The 16,822-nt window shown below is 45.5% G+C and overlaps 1 protein-coding gene across 1 annotated transcript; it reads right to left on the minus strand.

Annotated features, from left to right (window-relative positions):
• Positions 1-310: 310 nt before the first annotated feature.
• LOC105037775 (aspartic proteinase CDR1-like) lies at positions 311-11,631 on the minus strand. The gene is made up of 2 exons (XM_073256222.1): positions 10,743-11,631; positions 311-711 (listed from the first exon to the last, which is right to left on the minus strand). The coding sequence occupies exons 1-2, from the start codon at positions 11,629-11,631 to the stop codon at positions 311-313; spliced, it is 1,290 nt and encodes a 429-aa protein (XP_073112323.1).
• Positions 11,632-16,822: the final 5,191 nt, after the last annotated feature.

Genomic DNA, 16,822 nt, shown 5'->3' on the forward strand with positions numbered 1-16,822 from the left:
GATCATAGCAAAATATATTATCATGTTACTTTAATCATATATTTTTTCGATCTAGCTAGGTAATGGATGGGCTAGAGATTACCAAAATACCTGATCTTTCTCTAGACTTTTTTAGCGGTATAAATCGTGAACGGCATGGTCCCTCTTCATCATAGAAAGAACTAGATTGAATGAAATCTCCATTTGTTTAACGTAGAAGTTTATTATGAAATATTCCACTGCAGATTAATAGATTGAATGGAAACAACAAAGTCCACAGCCTAGCAAACGCACACACCGAACCAAACTATCGATAGCTAGTCAGAATCCTTTAGATCTTGGTGCAATCAGCGGGAGCAAAGGAGATCTTCTGGTTCTCGAGATCATAGCCAATGTGGAAGTTCTGCTGAGCAATGTTGCCAATGATTCCAAACTGCTTGCTCGGCACGATAGCAAGGCACACGGTATTCTCGTCATACAGAATGAAGGTGTTGAGCGAGCCCAGTGTCAAAGCCACCCCGTCGAACTCGAACGTGATATCCGGGAATTGTGCTTTTCGAGTTCCACTCACATCGAAGCACAAGCTGAACAGCCCTTCGGGATCTTGCACCGCCGGGAGATCGATGATCTTCGTCAATTTATCCACCAAGGATTGCACCAGGGTTGGATCGAGAAGCGTCAAGGTCATGCCTGAGTCGACTATAACCTCCCCACTATTCACCGGGATACTATCTGTTGGTGCAGAATTTCGCTTAAGTCAGAGAAGCTGGAGCTGGGATGATCGCGACCGCCGTCGGGACCTGCAAAGAAAGTCTAAACCGGAGTTGGGGGTGCTTCGACAAGACCCTCCGACACTCAAGTCAGTACTTTGCTTCAACAGAAATGGAGTGCTCAAGCAAAAATTTTGGCAGAGTTTCGAGATAGAGTTACGAGCTTAGAGAAGAACATGTCTGGAGGTTCCTTATTTATAGATGGAGGGTGTAACTGACCGACAGCGATATCTATAACCGTCTGATAGTGGACCGCTCAGAGCCGCGTGGAGTTTGTTATAGAGAGTAGTGGCGTCAGGGGTCGTTCAGGGCCACATGGAGCTTGTTGCGGAAAGTGGAGTGGTGTCCGTTGTTGGGACTTGCCAGAGAGTAGTGGAGCTGCATGAAATCCATTGCAGGGAGTGGAGCAGGAGGGCGGCTCTTGTCGGGACTTGTCAGAGAGCTCAGATCGGTCGGCTGGAGCTCGGCTGGGACATCTGATGGAGTGGAATGGCTCTCTATTGTTGGTCTGGGAGAAGCTCGGATGTCCCCGAAGCCGCTGACGAGTTTACTGTTGTCGGGTACCTTAGGCGCTGATACTACAGGTGGGAGTCACCTGTCGTAGAAGCTCGGATAGAGACTTTTCGTTGGCGAAGCCCGGTAGGAATCCGATTGCTAAAGAAGTCCGTCTGGGATTCGCCCGATGTGAAAACTCACCTGAAGATGATCCGTTGGAGAAGTTCGATTTTATGAAGGATTTGGTGGAGGGTCGGCCGGTGATGGACTTCGGATGGCGTTGGGGAGGTTCGGCAGACATCGGAGGTGATCGATCGTTGTAGGAATCCAGCTGCTATAGCCCGATCGTCGTAGAAGCTCGTCCAATATCCAACCACTATGGAAGTTCGGTCGAAGTCTGGTTCTTATAGAAGGCTGAAAGGAGATCGCCTATTGTAAAAGCTCGATCGAAGATCGGTTGTCGCGGGACCCGACTACGAAGAAGCTCGACTGAAGTCTACCTGTAATGGAAGTTCGGAAGGAATATGTTTACAGCAGAGGCTCGGATGGGATTTGCTTACAATAGAAATCCGAGGTAGGTCGCCTGTTGTAAAGGTTCGAAGTAGACTGCTCGCAGTAGGAGTTCGGGGCAGACCACTCATAGTGAAAGTTCAGAGTAGGTCGCTCGTGGTAGAAGTTCGGCTATCGCAGGAGCTCGACTGAAATCCTAAAGGCGGTCGACCGTCGTAGAAACTTGGAAGGAGTCCGGTTACCGTAGAAATCACGTTATCGGGGAAGCTCAGATGCCGACGAAGCCCGAAAGAAGTTCGGGGGTAGTCGATTGCTGTAGAAGGTCGGTTAATCAGTGAGGCTCAGAGGGCCTTCGGGGTGGCCCGATGGGTGAACGCAGAAGCCCATCATCGAAGCAGTCCGGACGGCCGAGGGAGCTCGGAGAGGCGTCACGCACAAGGTCGGGCATCGGAAGAGCCCCGAAGGATCAGTCCTCTGTAAACCTCGGTCGGGGGGCACTTTATACCCAACACTGATCCTCCTACTTTCGAGTTCGAATTCTGAATGAAAGAAGTACAGAGAATTTTTCACGATCGAAGCTGCTCTCCTCAATTTTCGTACTCAACGGTCGTCAGATATTTTGACGCTCGGTACGCTGGTACTGGAGCCTTTTCAGAAAAGGCTTCTCCTTTTTGGAATTCCAGTCAAAATGCAGTCCCAGGTACGGTGCCATAATGGTTTTACTAATTGTCGGCCACCTCTAGCCGCTTGCTACGGTGAGTGGGCCACGCGGTGGTCGCAGACTGGTCTGAGGAGTCTTGCAGTCATTATTACACCGGCTCTCATCGCTTATTTAAACCTGCCTCCCCCCCTTTTGGGATCTCACTTTGTACGGGAGCTTCTTCAGTCTTCCCTTCCTTGCCTTAGGCGTCCGTCGAGTTGTCCTCATCTCTGTACCCTCGCATTCCTCAGACCAGCTTGGGTTAGCCTCAAAGCTTTCTATGCTTCCGTGGCCCCGTTTGTAGACGGTGCTGGCCTTCCTTCGTTGTCGATATGGGCACGGATGTGGCTCTGATGTTAGCCCAGAGCCTGAAAATCCACGAGCAGGAAGACGCTGCAACTTCTGGGTTGGCGAAGAAGGTGAGGGTAGAAGAGACAGATCTGGCCGCATTTCGCCTTGACGGCCTAGAGCCCACGCTTATGCCACATCTTCGACCGTGAGGGCTTCCTGGTGCGCGTCACCGTGAAGAGAAATCTGACCTTAGGAAGAAGGTCATGCTCGCCGTCACTATGAGGGGGAACCTGACCTCAGAAAGAAGGTCATGCCCGCCATCATCGTGAGGCAGCGGAAGCCATGGTGCTGCAAAGACGGCGTCTACATATACTTCGAAGATAATGCTGGAGTAATCGTCGATCATGCCCACCGTCATCATGGCATCTACGTGTACTTCGAAGATAATGCTGGAGTAATCGCCAATCCAAAAGGGGGACTGGAAGAAGAAGCCAAGTACTTGAAGTAATTCTCGACGATGGCTGGAACCGGGAGTTCGAAGTCTGATGGAGCCGAGCTTCCTTAGAGCTGTTTATTTTGTATATGTGTTTTTGTTGTTTTTTTTTTTTAAGGCTTTGTAGAATGCACTTTGCCAATGGAATGAGAAGAGAATCTTCTGTTACCTCGTTCCCCCCTTCCTTTCTTTTTTTTGGCCTTCAAGGCTTTGCAATGTATACTTCACCAATGAAATGAGAATGAAATCGCTTATTACCTCGCCCATTCTGGTATTAACTGATTATTTATCGGACTCCTTTTGACCTTCGTCGTGTTCGATGCCGACGCTATTTGGGGATTCTCGATCGTTGTAGTGCCGATTTATCCTTTGGTTTATGACCGTAGGTTCTTTCGAGGTCATTTGAGTTTGACGTTTTCTCCCGGTCGCGATCTCGGAGGTCCGAACTTCTCGCTACCTTGAAGAGGTCGATTTATCCTCGATCCATGTCAGGTTCCCTCTTAGCGGCTGGGACGAAGTTCCATATGTCTTTGACGCAGTTTGTTCTTATCTGTCGCAGAAGTAGTTCATCAGCCTTTCACTTTTATCTTCCCCTTTTCTTTTCGTGTTTGAGTGAGGGTTTCTCCCCCTGTTCTTAACGGGATCGTGAAAGCATAGGGGTATCGTTGAGGAAGGTCTCCTTCCTGTCGATCAACCAAGCCTTTGTTTGCATCGGGACGAGGTCTTTCTCGTGTTCTCGACAGTCGGATTCAGCTCGTGTTAGGACGAGGTTCTCCTCCTGTTCCTAGAAAGGCTGTAGGGGCACATCAGGGCTGTTATGAGGGCCTCTCCCTCCATCCGGTCTTTTAAAAAATCGAACCTTCGACTTTGCTCATGTTAAGATGAGGTTCTCCTCCTGTTCCTAACAAGGCTGTGGGGGCATATAAGGGTCGTTGTGAGGGCTTCTCCCTCCATTCAACCTTTAAAAAATCGGACCTTCGACTTTGCTCATGTTAGGACGAGGTTCTCCTCCTGTTCCTAATAAGGCTGTGGGGGCACATAAGGGCCGTTGTGAGGGCCTCTCCCCCCATCCAGTCTTTAAAAAATAGGGCCTTCGACTTTGCTCATGTTAGGACGAGGTTCTCCTCCTGTTCTTAACAAGACTGTGGGGACACATAAGGGCCGTTGTGAGGGCCTCTCCCCCCATCCGATCTTTAGGAAATCGGGCCTTCGACTTTGCTCATGTTAGGATGAGGTTCTTCTCCTATTCCTAACAAGGCTGTGGGGGCACATAAGGACCGTTGTAAGGGCCTCTCCCCCTATCCGATCTTTAGGAAATCGGGCCTTCGACTTTGCTCATATTAGGACGAGGTTCTCCTCCTGTTTCTAACAAGGCTGTGGGGGCACATAAGGGTCGTTGTAAGGGCCTCTCCCCCCATCCAATTTTTAAAAAATTGAGCCTTCGACTTTGCTCATATTAGGACAAGATTCTCCTCCTGTTCCTAACAAGGCTTTGGGGGCACATAAGGGCCGTTGTGAGGGCCTCTCCCCCCATCCGGTCTTTAGGAAACCAGGCCTTCAATTTTGCTCATGTTAGAACGAGTTTCTCCTCCTGTTCCTAACGAGCTTAACTCCGATTGCATGGGAGAGTTTTTTCCCGTCGTTATAAACTCATGCTAAAAGAAAAATATGCGAATATGAAACTTTTATTTAAGGCGAAGCTATTGGTAATATATTCGTAGGTTTTTCGAGTTCCACGGTCGCGGGAGCTCTGCTCCTCCAAGCTCTTTTAAATAGTATGTTCCGGGCCAGACTACCTCCTTGACTTCATACGGGCCTTCCCAGTTTGGGGCAAGTTTCTCCTGATTCTGAGGTTGTGAGACAGCGGCTCACCGCAACACTAGGTCCCCCGCTCTGAAGACTTTGCTTTTGATCCGGGAGTTGTAGTAGCGGGCTACTTTCTGTTTATAGGCCGCCATCTGAACTCGAGCCGTCTCCCGCTTTTCTTCTAACAAGTCGAGGTTGGCCTTGAGATTCTGTGAGTTGCACTGTTCGTCGTATGCCATGACTCGTGCTGACGGAAGCTTGAGTTCTACTGAGATCACGATCTCTGTCCCGAAAGCTAAAGCAAAGGGAGTCTCTCCCGTGGGCAATCTCTGAGTAGTCTGGTATGCCCACAACACATGATAGAGCTCGTCGGCCCAAGCTCCCTTTGCTTTTTCAAGTCTCGCTTTGATGCCCTGCAACACAGTCCGATTGGTTACCTCAGCCTCGCCATTTGCCTGAGGATGGGCCACCGAAGTGAAGTTGTGGGAGATGTTTAGGTCCTTACAAAATTCAGCAAACTTTGCTCCAGCAAATTGTCACCTATTATCAGTGATGAGGGTTCTGGGTAAGCCGAACCTACAGACAATCTACTTCCAGACGAAGTCCCGCACTTTGGCTTCCATAATTTTTGCCAAGGGTTCAGCTTCGACCCACTTGGTGAAATAATCTATTGCCACCAGGAGGAACTTTCGCTGCCCTAATGCCATGGGAAAGGGTCTGAGGATATCCATCCCCCACTGCGCGAACGGCCATGGGGCACTCAATGGTGCCAGTTCAGAGGCAGGTTGCCTTTGTATATTGGCATATCTCTGACACCGGTCACATCTTCGGACATATTCGACGGAGTTATGATATATGATAGGCCAGTAATAACCTTGTCAGAGCAGCTTATGGGATAAAGACCTGACCCCCATGTGACTTCCACAGACTCCCTCATGTACCTCCCTCAAGGTGAAATCGGCTTCGAAAGGCCAGAGACATTTCAAGAGGGGCAAGGAGTACGACCTTTTGTACAGCTTGCCTTCGTAGAGGATATATCGAGAGGCCTAGTTCTTAAGCTTCCGAGCTTCTTTTGCATCAGGAGGAAGAACCCCGTCCTTGAGGTATGTAACTAGTGGGTCGACCCAACTGGGTTCGTAGCTAACCTCCATCACAGACGGTGATTCTTCCGTGCTTGGGTGCTTCAGAACCTCAAAAAAGACTTCCTTAGGCAGTTCGGCCGGAGCCAGTGTATCCAACTTGGAGAGAAGGTCGGCTCTGGCATTTTTCGATCTTGGGATTTGCCTGATGTCAAAGCTGTCGAAGGTAGGGATGATCTCCCTTACCCTTTCAAGATATCTAGCCATACTGTCCTCCTGAGCTTCATAATTTTCACTGACTTGTCCCACTACTAATTGAGAATCACTGTAGGCTTGAAGTCGATCTACTTCTAATTCTTTGGCGACCTTCAGCCCCGCAATCAGAGCTTCATATTCGGCTCCGTTATTCGTTGCAGGAAACTCAAAGCGCAGTGCATACTCCACGATAATTCCATCTAGATTGGCCAAAATCAGGCCCGCGCTCGTGCCTGACATGTTGGAGGAACCATCCATGTAGAGGGCCCAAGAACCATCAGGGAGATCGGCTCTTTCTTCGAGGGAGTTCGACCGGAGCCCGAGATTATCGGCTTCATCTTGTCCAAGTTCGGCTTCCTCTGGGATAGTGCATTCCACCATAAAATCCGCTAATATCTAAGCTTTGATCGCTGGCCGCGGTCGATAGTTAATGTCGAACTCTGTGAGCTCGACTGCCCATTTCGTATTCTCCCTGAGGCATCCGCTTGATGCAGAACCGCCTTGATCGGCTGGTCGGTGAGCAGTGTTATGGTGTGTCCTTGAAAGTAAGATCGGAGCCTTCGAGCTGCAATCAACAAGGCGTAAGTTAGTTTCTCTAACTTAGTATACCTGGTTTCGGTGTCCCTCAATACTCGGCTTATGTAGTAGATCGGCCGTTGGATCTTCGCTTCTTCCTTGATCAGAACTGCAGCGAGAGCCACAGGGGAAACCGCCAGATATAGGAATAATTCCTCTCCAGGCTCGGGCTTTGCTAATAATGGTGATGAGCCGAGGTAGTTCTTCAGCTCTTCGAATGCCTGCTGACATCCGTCGGTCCAACAGAAGTCCTTGGGCTGCTTGAGGGTCCGAAAGAAAGGTAGGCATCGCTCGGTCGATCTCGAGATAAAGCGATTTAGAGCCGCCACTTTTCCGGCGAGGCGCTGAACCTCTTTTATTGACCTCGGGGCGGTCATCTCCTATATGGCACGAATCTTTTTTGGATTTGCCTCGATCTCGCACCCCGATACCATGAAGCCCAAGAATTTTCCTGAGGTTACTCCAAAAGCACATTTGGTCAGGTTCAACTTCATCTTGTATCTTCGAAGGACGCCGAAGGTCTCCTCAAGGTCGGCGACGTGATTCACCGAGGATCTGCTCTTTACGAGCATGTCGTCCACGTAGACCTCCATGTTGCGGCCGATCTGCTCTTCAAAAATCTTATTCACCAGCCGCTGATATGTCGCCCCTGCATTTTTGAGGCCAAAAGGCATGACCCTGTAACAGTAAAGGCCACGATTAGTTATAAAAGTGGTTTTTTCTTTGTCCTCAAGCGCCATCCTGATCTGATTGTAGCCGAAGAACGCATCCATGAAAATGAGAAGCTCGTGGCCCAAGGTCACATCTTTAGTTGGTCGATTCTAGACATAGGGTAACTGTCCTTCGGACAGGCTTTATTTAGTTTTTTGAAGTCTACACACATCCTCCATTTGCCGTTAGCCTTCTTAACCAATACCACATTGGAAACCCAGCTCGGATAGTTGACCTCTCTAATGAACCCAGCTTTCAGAAGTTTATCAACCTCCTCGGCTATTGCCATCTGCCTCTCCGACGCATGACTTCGAACTTTTTCCTTCGTCAGCCGGTGTTTGAGATCGGCGGCCAGGCGGTGTTATATGACTTCAACATCAATCCCTGGCATATCCACCGAAGTCCAAGCAAAAATGTCCGCATTCTTTTGCAGAAAATTGATAAGCTGCGTTCGCACCTCCTTCCCCAAGTTGGAGCCGATCTTCACCATGTGCTTCTCATTCCCATCATTCAAAGGAATTGAGACAAAGTCCTCTATTGGCCCACCCCGTTCTTCTGTCAGATCGTCGCGGGTATCCAATCTATCAACCGGACAGGAGTCAGGCTGACCACTTCCCTGCAGGGCTATATTATAGCAATGTCTTGCCAGGGCCTGATCTCTCTTAACTTCTCCAACCCTCTGGTCAGTAGGGAATTTCAGTTTCAGATGGTAGGTTGATACTACAGCCCAGAGAGCGTTGAGGCCAGGTCGACCAAGAATTGCATTGTAGGCTGACGACGCCTTCACCACCAGAAAATCCACCAGAGCCCTGGACTGTCTTGGATATCGACCTACAACCACAGTCAAGATTATTACTCCCTCCACCGGGATAGCATCACCGATAAACCCTACTAAAGGGAAGCTAATTGACCCCAAACGATCGTCAGAGATGGACATTTTTGAGAAGGCGTCGTAAAACAAAATATCAGCCGAGCTTCCATTGTCGACAAGAATGCGACGTACATCATAATCAGCAATATTTAAAGAAACTACAACCGCGTCATTATGGGAAAACCAAATCTCTCGGGCGTCTTCTTTAGTAAAGGTTATGGGTCCTTCGATTCTTTGCCGCTTGGGCGGTCCGGTCAATCCACTGGCCGCTCCCTTCCGGGGCTCTCCAGGGATGGTGCAGACGATCCCAATTGGAGATCGATTTTCAGGTTGTTCTCTTCTCCTCGATGGCTCCGGTCGTGGCAGGGCCCTCAGCCGATCTTCCTACCTTCAGGCCGGTGTCGGATGAATTTATCGACCATTGTTGCCGGAGGAGGAGGAGGAGCCTGGAAAACTGGAGATGAGGCCAGAGCCTGAGATCTGACCGCGGAGGCCGTGGATCGTCCGGTGGATGCTCTGTGGGGAGGCATCAGGTGAGGATCTAGTAGAAGGAGAAAAAAATATCGGAGAAGATGACCGAAATCAGTCCCGTTGAACACTCCTTTAAGAACAAAGATACTGCAAAGACACAGCGCCCTTCCTCTAGCGTCAATTCTGTTGGTGCAGAATTCCACCGAAGTCGGAAAAGCTGGAGCTGGGATGATCGCGGCCGTCGTCGAGACCTGCAAAGAAAGTCTAAACCGGAGTTGAGGGTGCTCCGACAAGACCCTCTGACGCTCAAGTCAGTACTCTATTTCAATAGAAATGGAGTGCTCGAGCAAAAATTTTGACAGAGTTTCGAGATAGAGTTACCAGCTTAGAGAAGAATGTGTCTAGGGGTTCCTTATTTATAGACGGGGGGTGTAACTGACCGACAGCGACATCTGTAACCGTTTGGTAGTGGACCGCTCAGAGCCGCGTGGAGTTTGTTACGGAGAGTAGTGGCGTCAGGGGTCGTTCAGGGCCACGTGGAGCTTGTTGCGGAGAGTGGAGTGGTGTTCGTTGTCGGGACTTGTCAGAGAGTAGTGGAGCTGTATGAAATCCGTTGCAGGGAGTGGAGCAGGAGGGCGGCTCTTGTCGCGACTTGTCAGAGAGCTCGGATCCATCGGCTGGAGCTCGACTGGGACATCTGATAGAGCGGAATGACTCACTATTGTTGGTTTGGAAGAAGCTCGGATGTCCCCGAAGCCGCTAACGAGTCTACTGTTGTCGGGTATCTTAGGCGCTGATACTACAGGTGGGAGTCACCTGTCGTAGAAGCTCGGATAGAGACTTTTCGTTGGCGAAGCCTGGTAGGAATCCGATTGCTAGAGAAGTCCGTCTGGGATTCGCCCGACGTGAAAACTCGCCTGAAGAAGATCCGTTGGGAAAGTTCGATTTTATGAAGGATCTGGTGGAGGATCGGCCGATGATGGACTTCAGATGACATTGGGGAGGTTCGGCAGACATCGGAGGCGATCGGTCATTGTAGGAATCCAGCTACTGGAGCCCGATCGTCGTAGAAGCTCATGCAATATCCAACCACTATGAAAGTTCGATCGAAGTCTGATTCTTGTAGAAGGCTGAAAGGAGACCGTCTATTGTAGAAGCTCGGTCGAAAATCGGTTGTCGCGGGACCCAACTACGAAGAAGCTCGACTGAAGTCTACCTGTAATGGAAGTTCGGAAGGAATATGTTTACAGCAGAGGCTCGGATGGGATTTGCTTACAGTAGGAATCCGAGGTAGGCCGCCCGTTGTAAGGGTTCGGAGTAGACTGCTCGCAACAAGAGTTCGGGGCAGACCACTCATAGTGGAAGTTCGAAGTAGGTCGCTCGTGGTAGAAGTTCGGCTATCGCAGGAGCTCGACTGGAATCCTAAAGGCGGTCGATCGCCGTAGAAATTTAGGAGTCCGGTTACCGTAGAAATCTCGTTGTCGGGGAAGCTCGGATGCCGACGAAGCCTGAAAGAAGTTCGGGGGTAGTCGATTGCTGTAGAAGATCGGCTAATCAGTGAGGCTCAGAGGACCTTCGGGGCGGCCCGATGGATGAATGCAGAAGCCCATCGTCGAAGCAGTTCGGACGGCCGAAGAAGCTCGGAGAGGTGTCATGCACAAAATTGGATGTCGGAAGAGCCCCGAAGGATCGGTCCTCTGTAAACCTCGGCCGGGGGGCACTTTATACCCAACACTATCGTTGTCCACGCCGAGGCTTTGGAGAGAAACGGTGTAGAAGGTGTCTTGCTGACCAGGGATAAGAGGAATGGATACCGCATTCCGACCCGAAACTACCGCCTCGGCACCAAAGCTAATTGTGCTGGAGACGGAATTTTTGGTATAAGGAACCAAGCAGTAGGAGAATTTCTTTTCAATGACGGAGCCCAGCTGGGATACGAGAGACAGAGGACCGCCGCCGAGGCCGACAAGGCCCGCGGTTTTGTCGTTGAAGGTACCCTGGCTAACATGCGAGCAACCGAACAACACCTTGGGGACTTTGACCGAGCGGCTGCGGGCGACGTCGAAGGTGAAGGTCTCGGATGCAAGATTGCCAGAGGTGTGCGATCCATCTCCATAGCTGTAGGTGTACTGGCACGTGGAGCCGTCGGTCGAGCAGCTCTGCTCGGGGAGATTGGAGCAGGCGCTGGTCTGGCAGGAGATGTCGCGGTAGGTTGTAGAACTTTCGGGATCGAAGAGGGGATCTTCCTGCGGGTAGCAGTCTGTGCAGGGCTTGCAGTTGGTCCAGGTAAGGTCGCTGCCGGTGTCGGCGATGGCGAAGATCTTGTTGGCCGGCGTGCCGACGTTGACCTCCATGAGATAGGACCCGGTGTTAGGGACGACAGGGGATAGGTAAGTGCCACCGGAGGCAGCCACGGACAAGGCACGGTGGAGGTGTTCGGCCCGGGCGATGGAGCGGCGGGCATCCTCGCGGACCCGGTCGGAGAGAGTTCTCGAAGGGTCGTGGAGAGGGGATTTTGGAGAGTCACGGTGGATGAGCTCGACGCTGAAGCCTCCCTTGGCCGAGACAAGGAGAGGTAGGAGAAGGAGGAGGAAGGAGGAGAGAGCAAAAGAAGTGGAAGCCATCGTCTGGTTTCTGGATCTGTTGGTTGGGTTGGGGCAGTGGTGGAGTATATTTATAGTTGGGGAAAATGAAAGGGTGTGGAGGGATATCAGAAGGTGAAAGGATTCGCCGGAGATTTAGGGGCTGCATGCCATCAAAATGGACGTTCTTCGATCATCCTGGATATGGTCAGGACCTTATGTATTCGGCAACGTTTCATTTTTCGCCCTGACATGGTATTATAATCGGATTGTTACTAATATGACGATATGAAATTATTTTATTTCTTTTGGTGCATGTATGAATTAATATTTGATCTCACGCGCGTACAATGTAGTAGGCAATTTATCTGCAGATTACTTGCCGCATGTTGAGAGTGGAGAAAGGGGAAAGTTGATGGAGCGAAGGAAACCTGAAACAGCGCGTAATCAATACTTGCTAATTTTGTTTTTTCGGTAATTTCATGTTTGTTTCATCCGTGTTGCAGAGGAAAGACTGTTGATTTTTTTTTTTACATAAGTGATCTTTGATTATTTGCTTCATTTGACGGTGGAGAAAGAGGAAGATTAAACGAGTGAACGAAAGCTGTTGCAAAAATAAAATGAAAACATTAATACATATGATTGCTGTGCAATGGTAGAAAGATATCCAGAGCATTTCATAGTTGCCTTAAACGCCATGTTGGTATATCTTCATGGCGATGTAGTCTATCTTATATTACCGTAGCTAGTGATAGCATTTTTAGGAAAGTTCCCATAACCTAACTTTTCAAAATTTAAATTAAAATGAAGCTTCAGCCATCAACCAAACTTTCAATTTTAATTGGCTTGGATGTGGATCTAGCAGCATAATTATATCCAGCCCATTAATTTTATATACAATTACGATCCAATCTGAAATTAAAATTCAATAAATCAGGGCTAGAGAAAAAACAATGATATATGTATGCATTAAATAAAGAATATCAGTGTCACGCTCCTGACCTGAAATTGCGAGCCGAAGGTCATGGCAACCGCTGCATACTCATAAGAAACTCTTCCTATAAGCATGCAAGGCATCTTATCATGCTATTATAAAACAACAGCGGAATAATTAGTCAATAATTTAAATCCAAAATATAACAATCCAAATTTTAATTTTAATATCTCAATAAATACAATAATATTCAATAGGCCTTCTATCAAATTTAATAAGATTTTCAATCTAAAATAAAAGTATAGAGGTTCTACTTCTAATTACTCTTCCATTTATATCTTATATCATTTTAATTCTTCAACATCTGTAAAAATAGTAAAATAGGAGGTAATGAGCTAGACAGTCCAGTAAGCAATGATCACTTTCAATAGATTTCATCAGGTATTAAAGTAAATAATTATTTATAAAAAATAAGCATATATAGTTCATCAATTTGAAATCAATTTTGATTATGTAATATAGTTCATACTAAATTCACTTCTTTTTAAAAAATTCGAGTTTCTTTTAAGATTTCAATTTCTTTCATTCTTAAATTTTTTCATCAACCATGAGTTATGACCATATTTTTCTGTGGCAGGATCATAATACCATGTATCATCTTGCAGTGAGCTACGTATCATTTGGCAGCAAAGTCCTTCGAAACTGCTGGTCTTGCTGACGGTTTGTCACTGATCTCGCTGGTGACATGTCTCTGGTCTCGCTGGCAATATAAATCTTCAGGATAAATCAATTGTCAATGTATTTAGCCCCATTGGCGGGGTCCTTTACATAGTCAAGTTGTCAATTCATATTATTCTTATATCAAAATTCTTCATAAATCATGTTTCTTATTCTAATTCGATAAGAAAACATATAATCATGTGGTATTAAAATCAATCAATATAATGCATAACAAAATCAATATGTTCAATTATGCTTCATCATAATATTTCAAAATAAAATATTTTCATAACAAAATATCATTCATCTAATTAATATATCGTTTCATAAATCATATCAGAAAAATATATTATACATTATCGATAAATCTAAAAAAAATAAAGTATTACTTACCTTATAAGCATTCCAATAAATCTATATAATTCTGTAAATATCTTTTCAAAATCTTTAGTTCATAGATCATATCACAATATTCGATTATTAGGTGTTAACGATCCCTATACAAGATCAAGTTCAATAATTAGAAAAATACGAATATGATATTCAGCGGTTTAGATTGGTTCGATTATCTGATTTCATGTGATCAAAATTCAATTAGGACATAGTGTTGGGAATAGTGTCCCAAAGCCAATCGTCAGTCTGTTGACGGTTGTGCTCTTTTTATATTAGTACATGAATTATAAATAAATAAAAATTATTTTGATATTTTTTCATTACAAATGTTTCATCTTCTAATGAACTCCTGTGTTGTGGTGAAGTCCTTAGGACTATTTAGACTCGACAAAGGAGGATTTGTCGCTTAGTCCTTAAACCTATTCGCGACCAAATGATACGTTGTTACCAAGGACGGCAACGTTTATCGAGCATAGGTCGTTGTGTGCCATATGGGTTGGTTGTCCTCATAATCAAGGAGTGTGGAGACACTGGTATGGCATACAGGTGAGATGTAATGGTACATCTGCACTGAACGTGACCGACTCCGGAGCTATTTCTGCTGTCAATATTTGCTCTGATGGGATATGGGTATAAATGTCCCTCCGACCTGAGACCGCCATGGTGACTTGCAAGCAACTCACTGTACTTAGACACTGGACTACCTGAATTTCTAATTCAGTGATGGAAGGCTGCTGGGTGTAGTCAAGTACTTGACTTGTCGGTGCGTGTGTCAAGATGGGATTGACCACTCTAGTTTAGGAGCTGTGTACAGTCGTGTTTCAATTTAGCAAAATCTTGACCAGGGTAGTCCTAGTGAGGAGTCACAGGACTAATTGAGTTGAGCACGATTCGGATGATCTCATCAGGGTTGATAGTTTAATCCTGAGTCATCCTAAACACAGGGGTCAAAAGGAATGAATTATATGGTAACCATATTCACGTAGGTTCTGAATGTTGCGATTGCGACTATTCGACCTATCCGATCGTCGGGTACCATTGCTAGATGGTCACTTCGATTAGTACAGGAATTAGTTCCTGTACTACCAGTTTAGGTTTGAACCTACGGGGTCACACACATTAGAGGTTCCTTTCTGATCTGATGGCTAATTATGAGTCTTATGTGTCTGGGACTCTATGATTGAGAATTAGGATTCTCTAATCATGAGTTCCACACATTTTGGGTACCGGGGTCAAAATTTTAAATTTTAAATTTTGAATTTGAAATTTGAACTCTTTGATCAGGGTTTCATATTGATGGTTTCTGATGTCTAATTGCCCATCGGATTTGGACTCAATATTTATGAGAGGTTTAATTAGTGATTTGATCGCTATTTAACTCAATTTGATTGAGTAATTATTTTTAGATCAAGTCCAATTGAATTGGATTCAGTTTGGATTGACCCGATTAGGTTAAGTGTTGATCTAATCGCTAAGGTGGCTTAGTCCCTGATTTGATCAGGGGTTAGGTTTAGTTAATTCCTGATTTGATTAGAATTTTATTGAGCCTAATTAAGCCTAATTGTGTTGAATTTATTCTGGTCTAATTGTGCTTAACCTATTTTAATTAGGTTGGCTCAATTTGAATCAAACCACCTTGTTTTAAATTTCCTGCGCCACCCAACTTCCTTGTGCCCATTTGAATTCACGAGAAGAAATTTTCTTGTAAATTTTCTTCCACGCAAAGCTCTCTCACGCCCATGTTTCTGTGCGCCAATTATTTGGATTAACTTGATTTGTTACCCATCCAAATTCAAAGGGTTTTTGAATTTGAATGGATAACCAAATAACCATGCGCCAGCTTATTCTCTTTTGTGCGTCCCATATTCCACACGAGAAATGATTTCTCGTGAAAGTCTCCACACACAAAAGAAGGCCACGCCATCTCTTCTTTCTCGCACAAATGGATGAGGATAAGATTGGTTGGCACTTGAATTCAAATTTGATTTGAATTCAAATAAGCAACCACCTCTTCTTATCCACTCACACGCTTTCAACATCTTTTGCGATGTTTTATAAAATGAGAAAGGGAGAGGGCGTGGGCAATAAAAAAAAGAAAGAAGAGATAAGGGGCGTGGGGAGGTTTTGAAAAATTTTTGAAGTGTTCAAAATTTACCGAGAGGAGAGAAAAAGGAGAGAGAAGTGGGTGCAGGGTTTTTGGTGTGTACCCTAAGGTTTCTACCTAGGGTTCGAGAAGTGAGATTGGTGTGCCACGAGTGTCGTGAGTCCGCCAAATTTCAGAGAGAGATCCATCAGCCTCTCAACCAATCATGCAGACGATCCAGAGCATCCGAGAAGTCGGCACACATCGATCGAAGGAGTTCGATCAACATTAGCCATCAAAAGGATGAAATCACGAACTAGCATTCGTGAGGAGCCGATCAGATGGGAGCTTCGTGTGGATGATCCGCAGAGGCCAGACACTAGTGTGGCTGCGACGTGACGATCAGAGTCCCCCAACGGTGATCAGATTACGGTGATCAACTACCCGCAAAAGGTGATGTGTTCTGAACTCAGTACAGTAAAAAGTTTACTGTTTCAAATTTGAATTTCAAATTTAAATACATGCTGTTGTAATATATTTAGATCCTAGTATAGGGTTAATTAGTATTAATTAATGAGATTAATTAATAATTCTGCTGTAAAATAGTAATTTTGAAAAAGTTTTAAAATTATCATTTTGCCCCTGCACTGAATTTTCACTTCAAATGGTATCAGAGCATGGTTCTAGAATATGATATACATATGCATGCGTAGGTTAAGGTGTAATCTATAAGTTTAAATTTTAAATTTTAAATTTTAAATTTAAAATTCAAAATTTAAAATTCAAAATTTAAAATTCAAAGATTGAAAATTCAAAATTTGAAATTTGGTTGAAATCTCAAATTTGAAATTTAAAATTTAAAATTTGAAATTTAAAATTCAAAATTTAAAATTTAAAATTCAAAGATTGAAAATTCAAAATTTGAAATTTGGTTGAAATCTCAAATTTGAAATTTGAAATTTAAAATTTGAAATTCAAAATTTAAAATTCAAAGGTTGGAAATTCAAAATTTGAAATTTGGTTGAAATCTCAAATTTGAAATTTAAAATTTAAAATTTAAAATTTAAAATTTAAAATTTAAAATTTAAATTTTAAAATTGGTA

The sequence above is a fragment of the Elaeis guineensis genome, chromosome 4 (assembly GCF_000442705.2).
Source record: "Elaeis guineensis isolate ETL-2024a chromosome 4, EG11, whole genome shotgun sequence".
NCBI lineage: Eukaryota > Viridiplantae > Streptophyta > Magnoliopsida > Arecales > Arecaceae > Elaeis > Elaeis guineensis.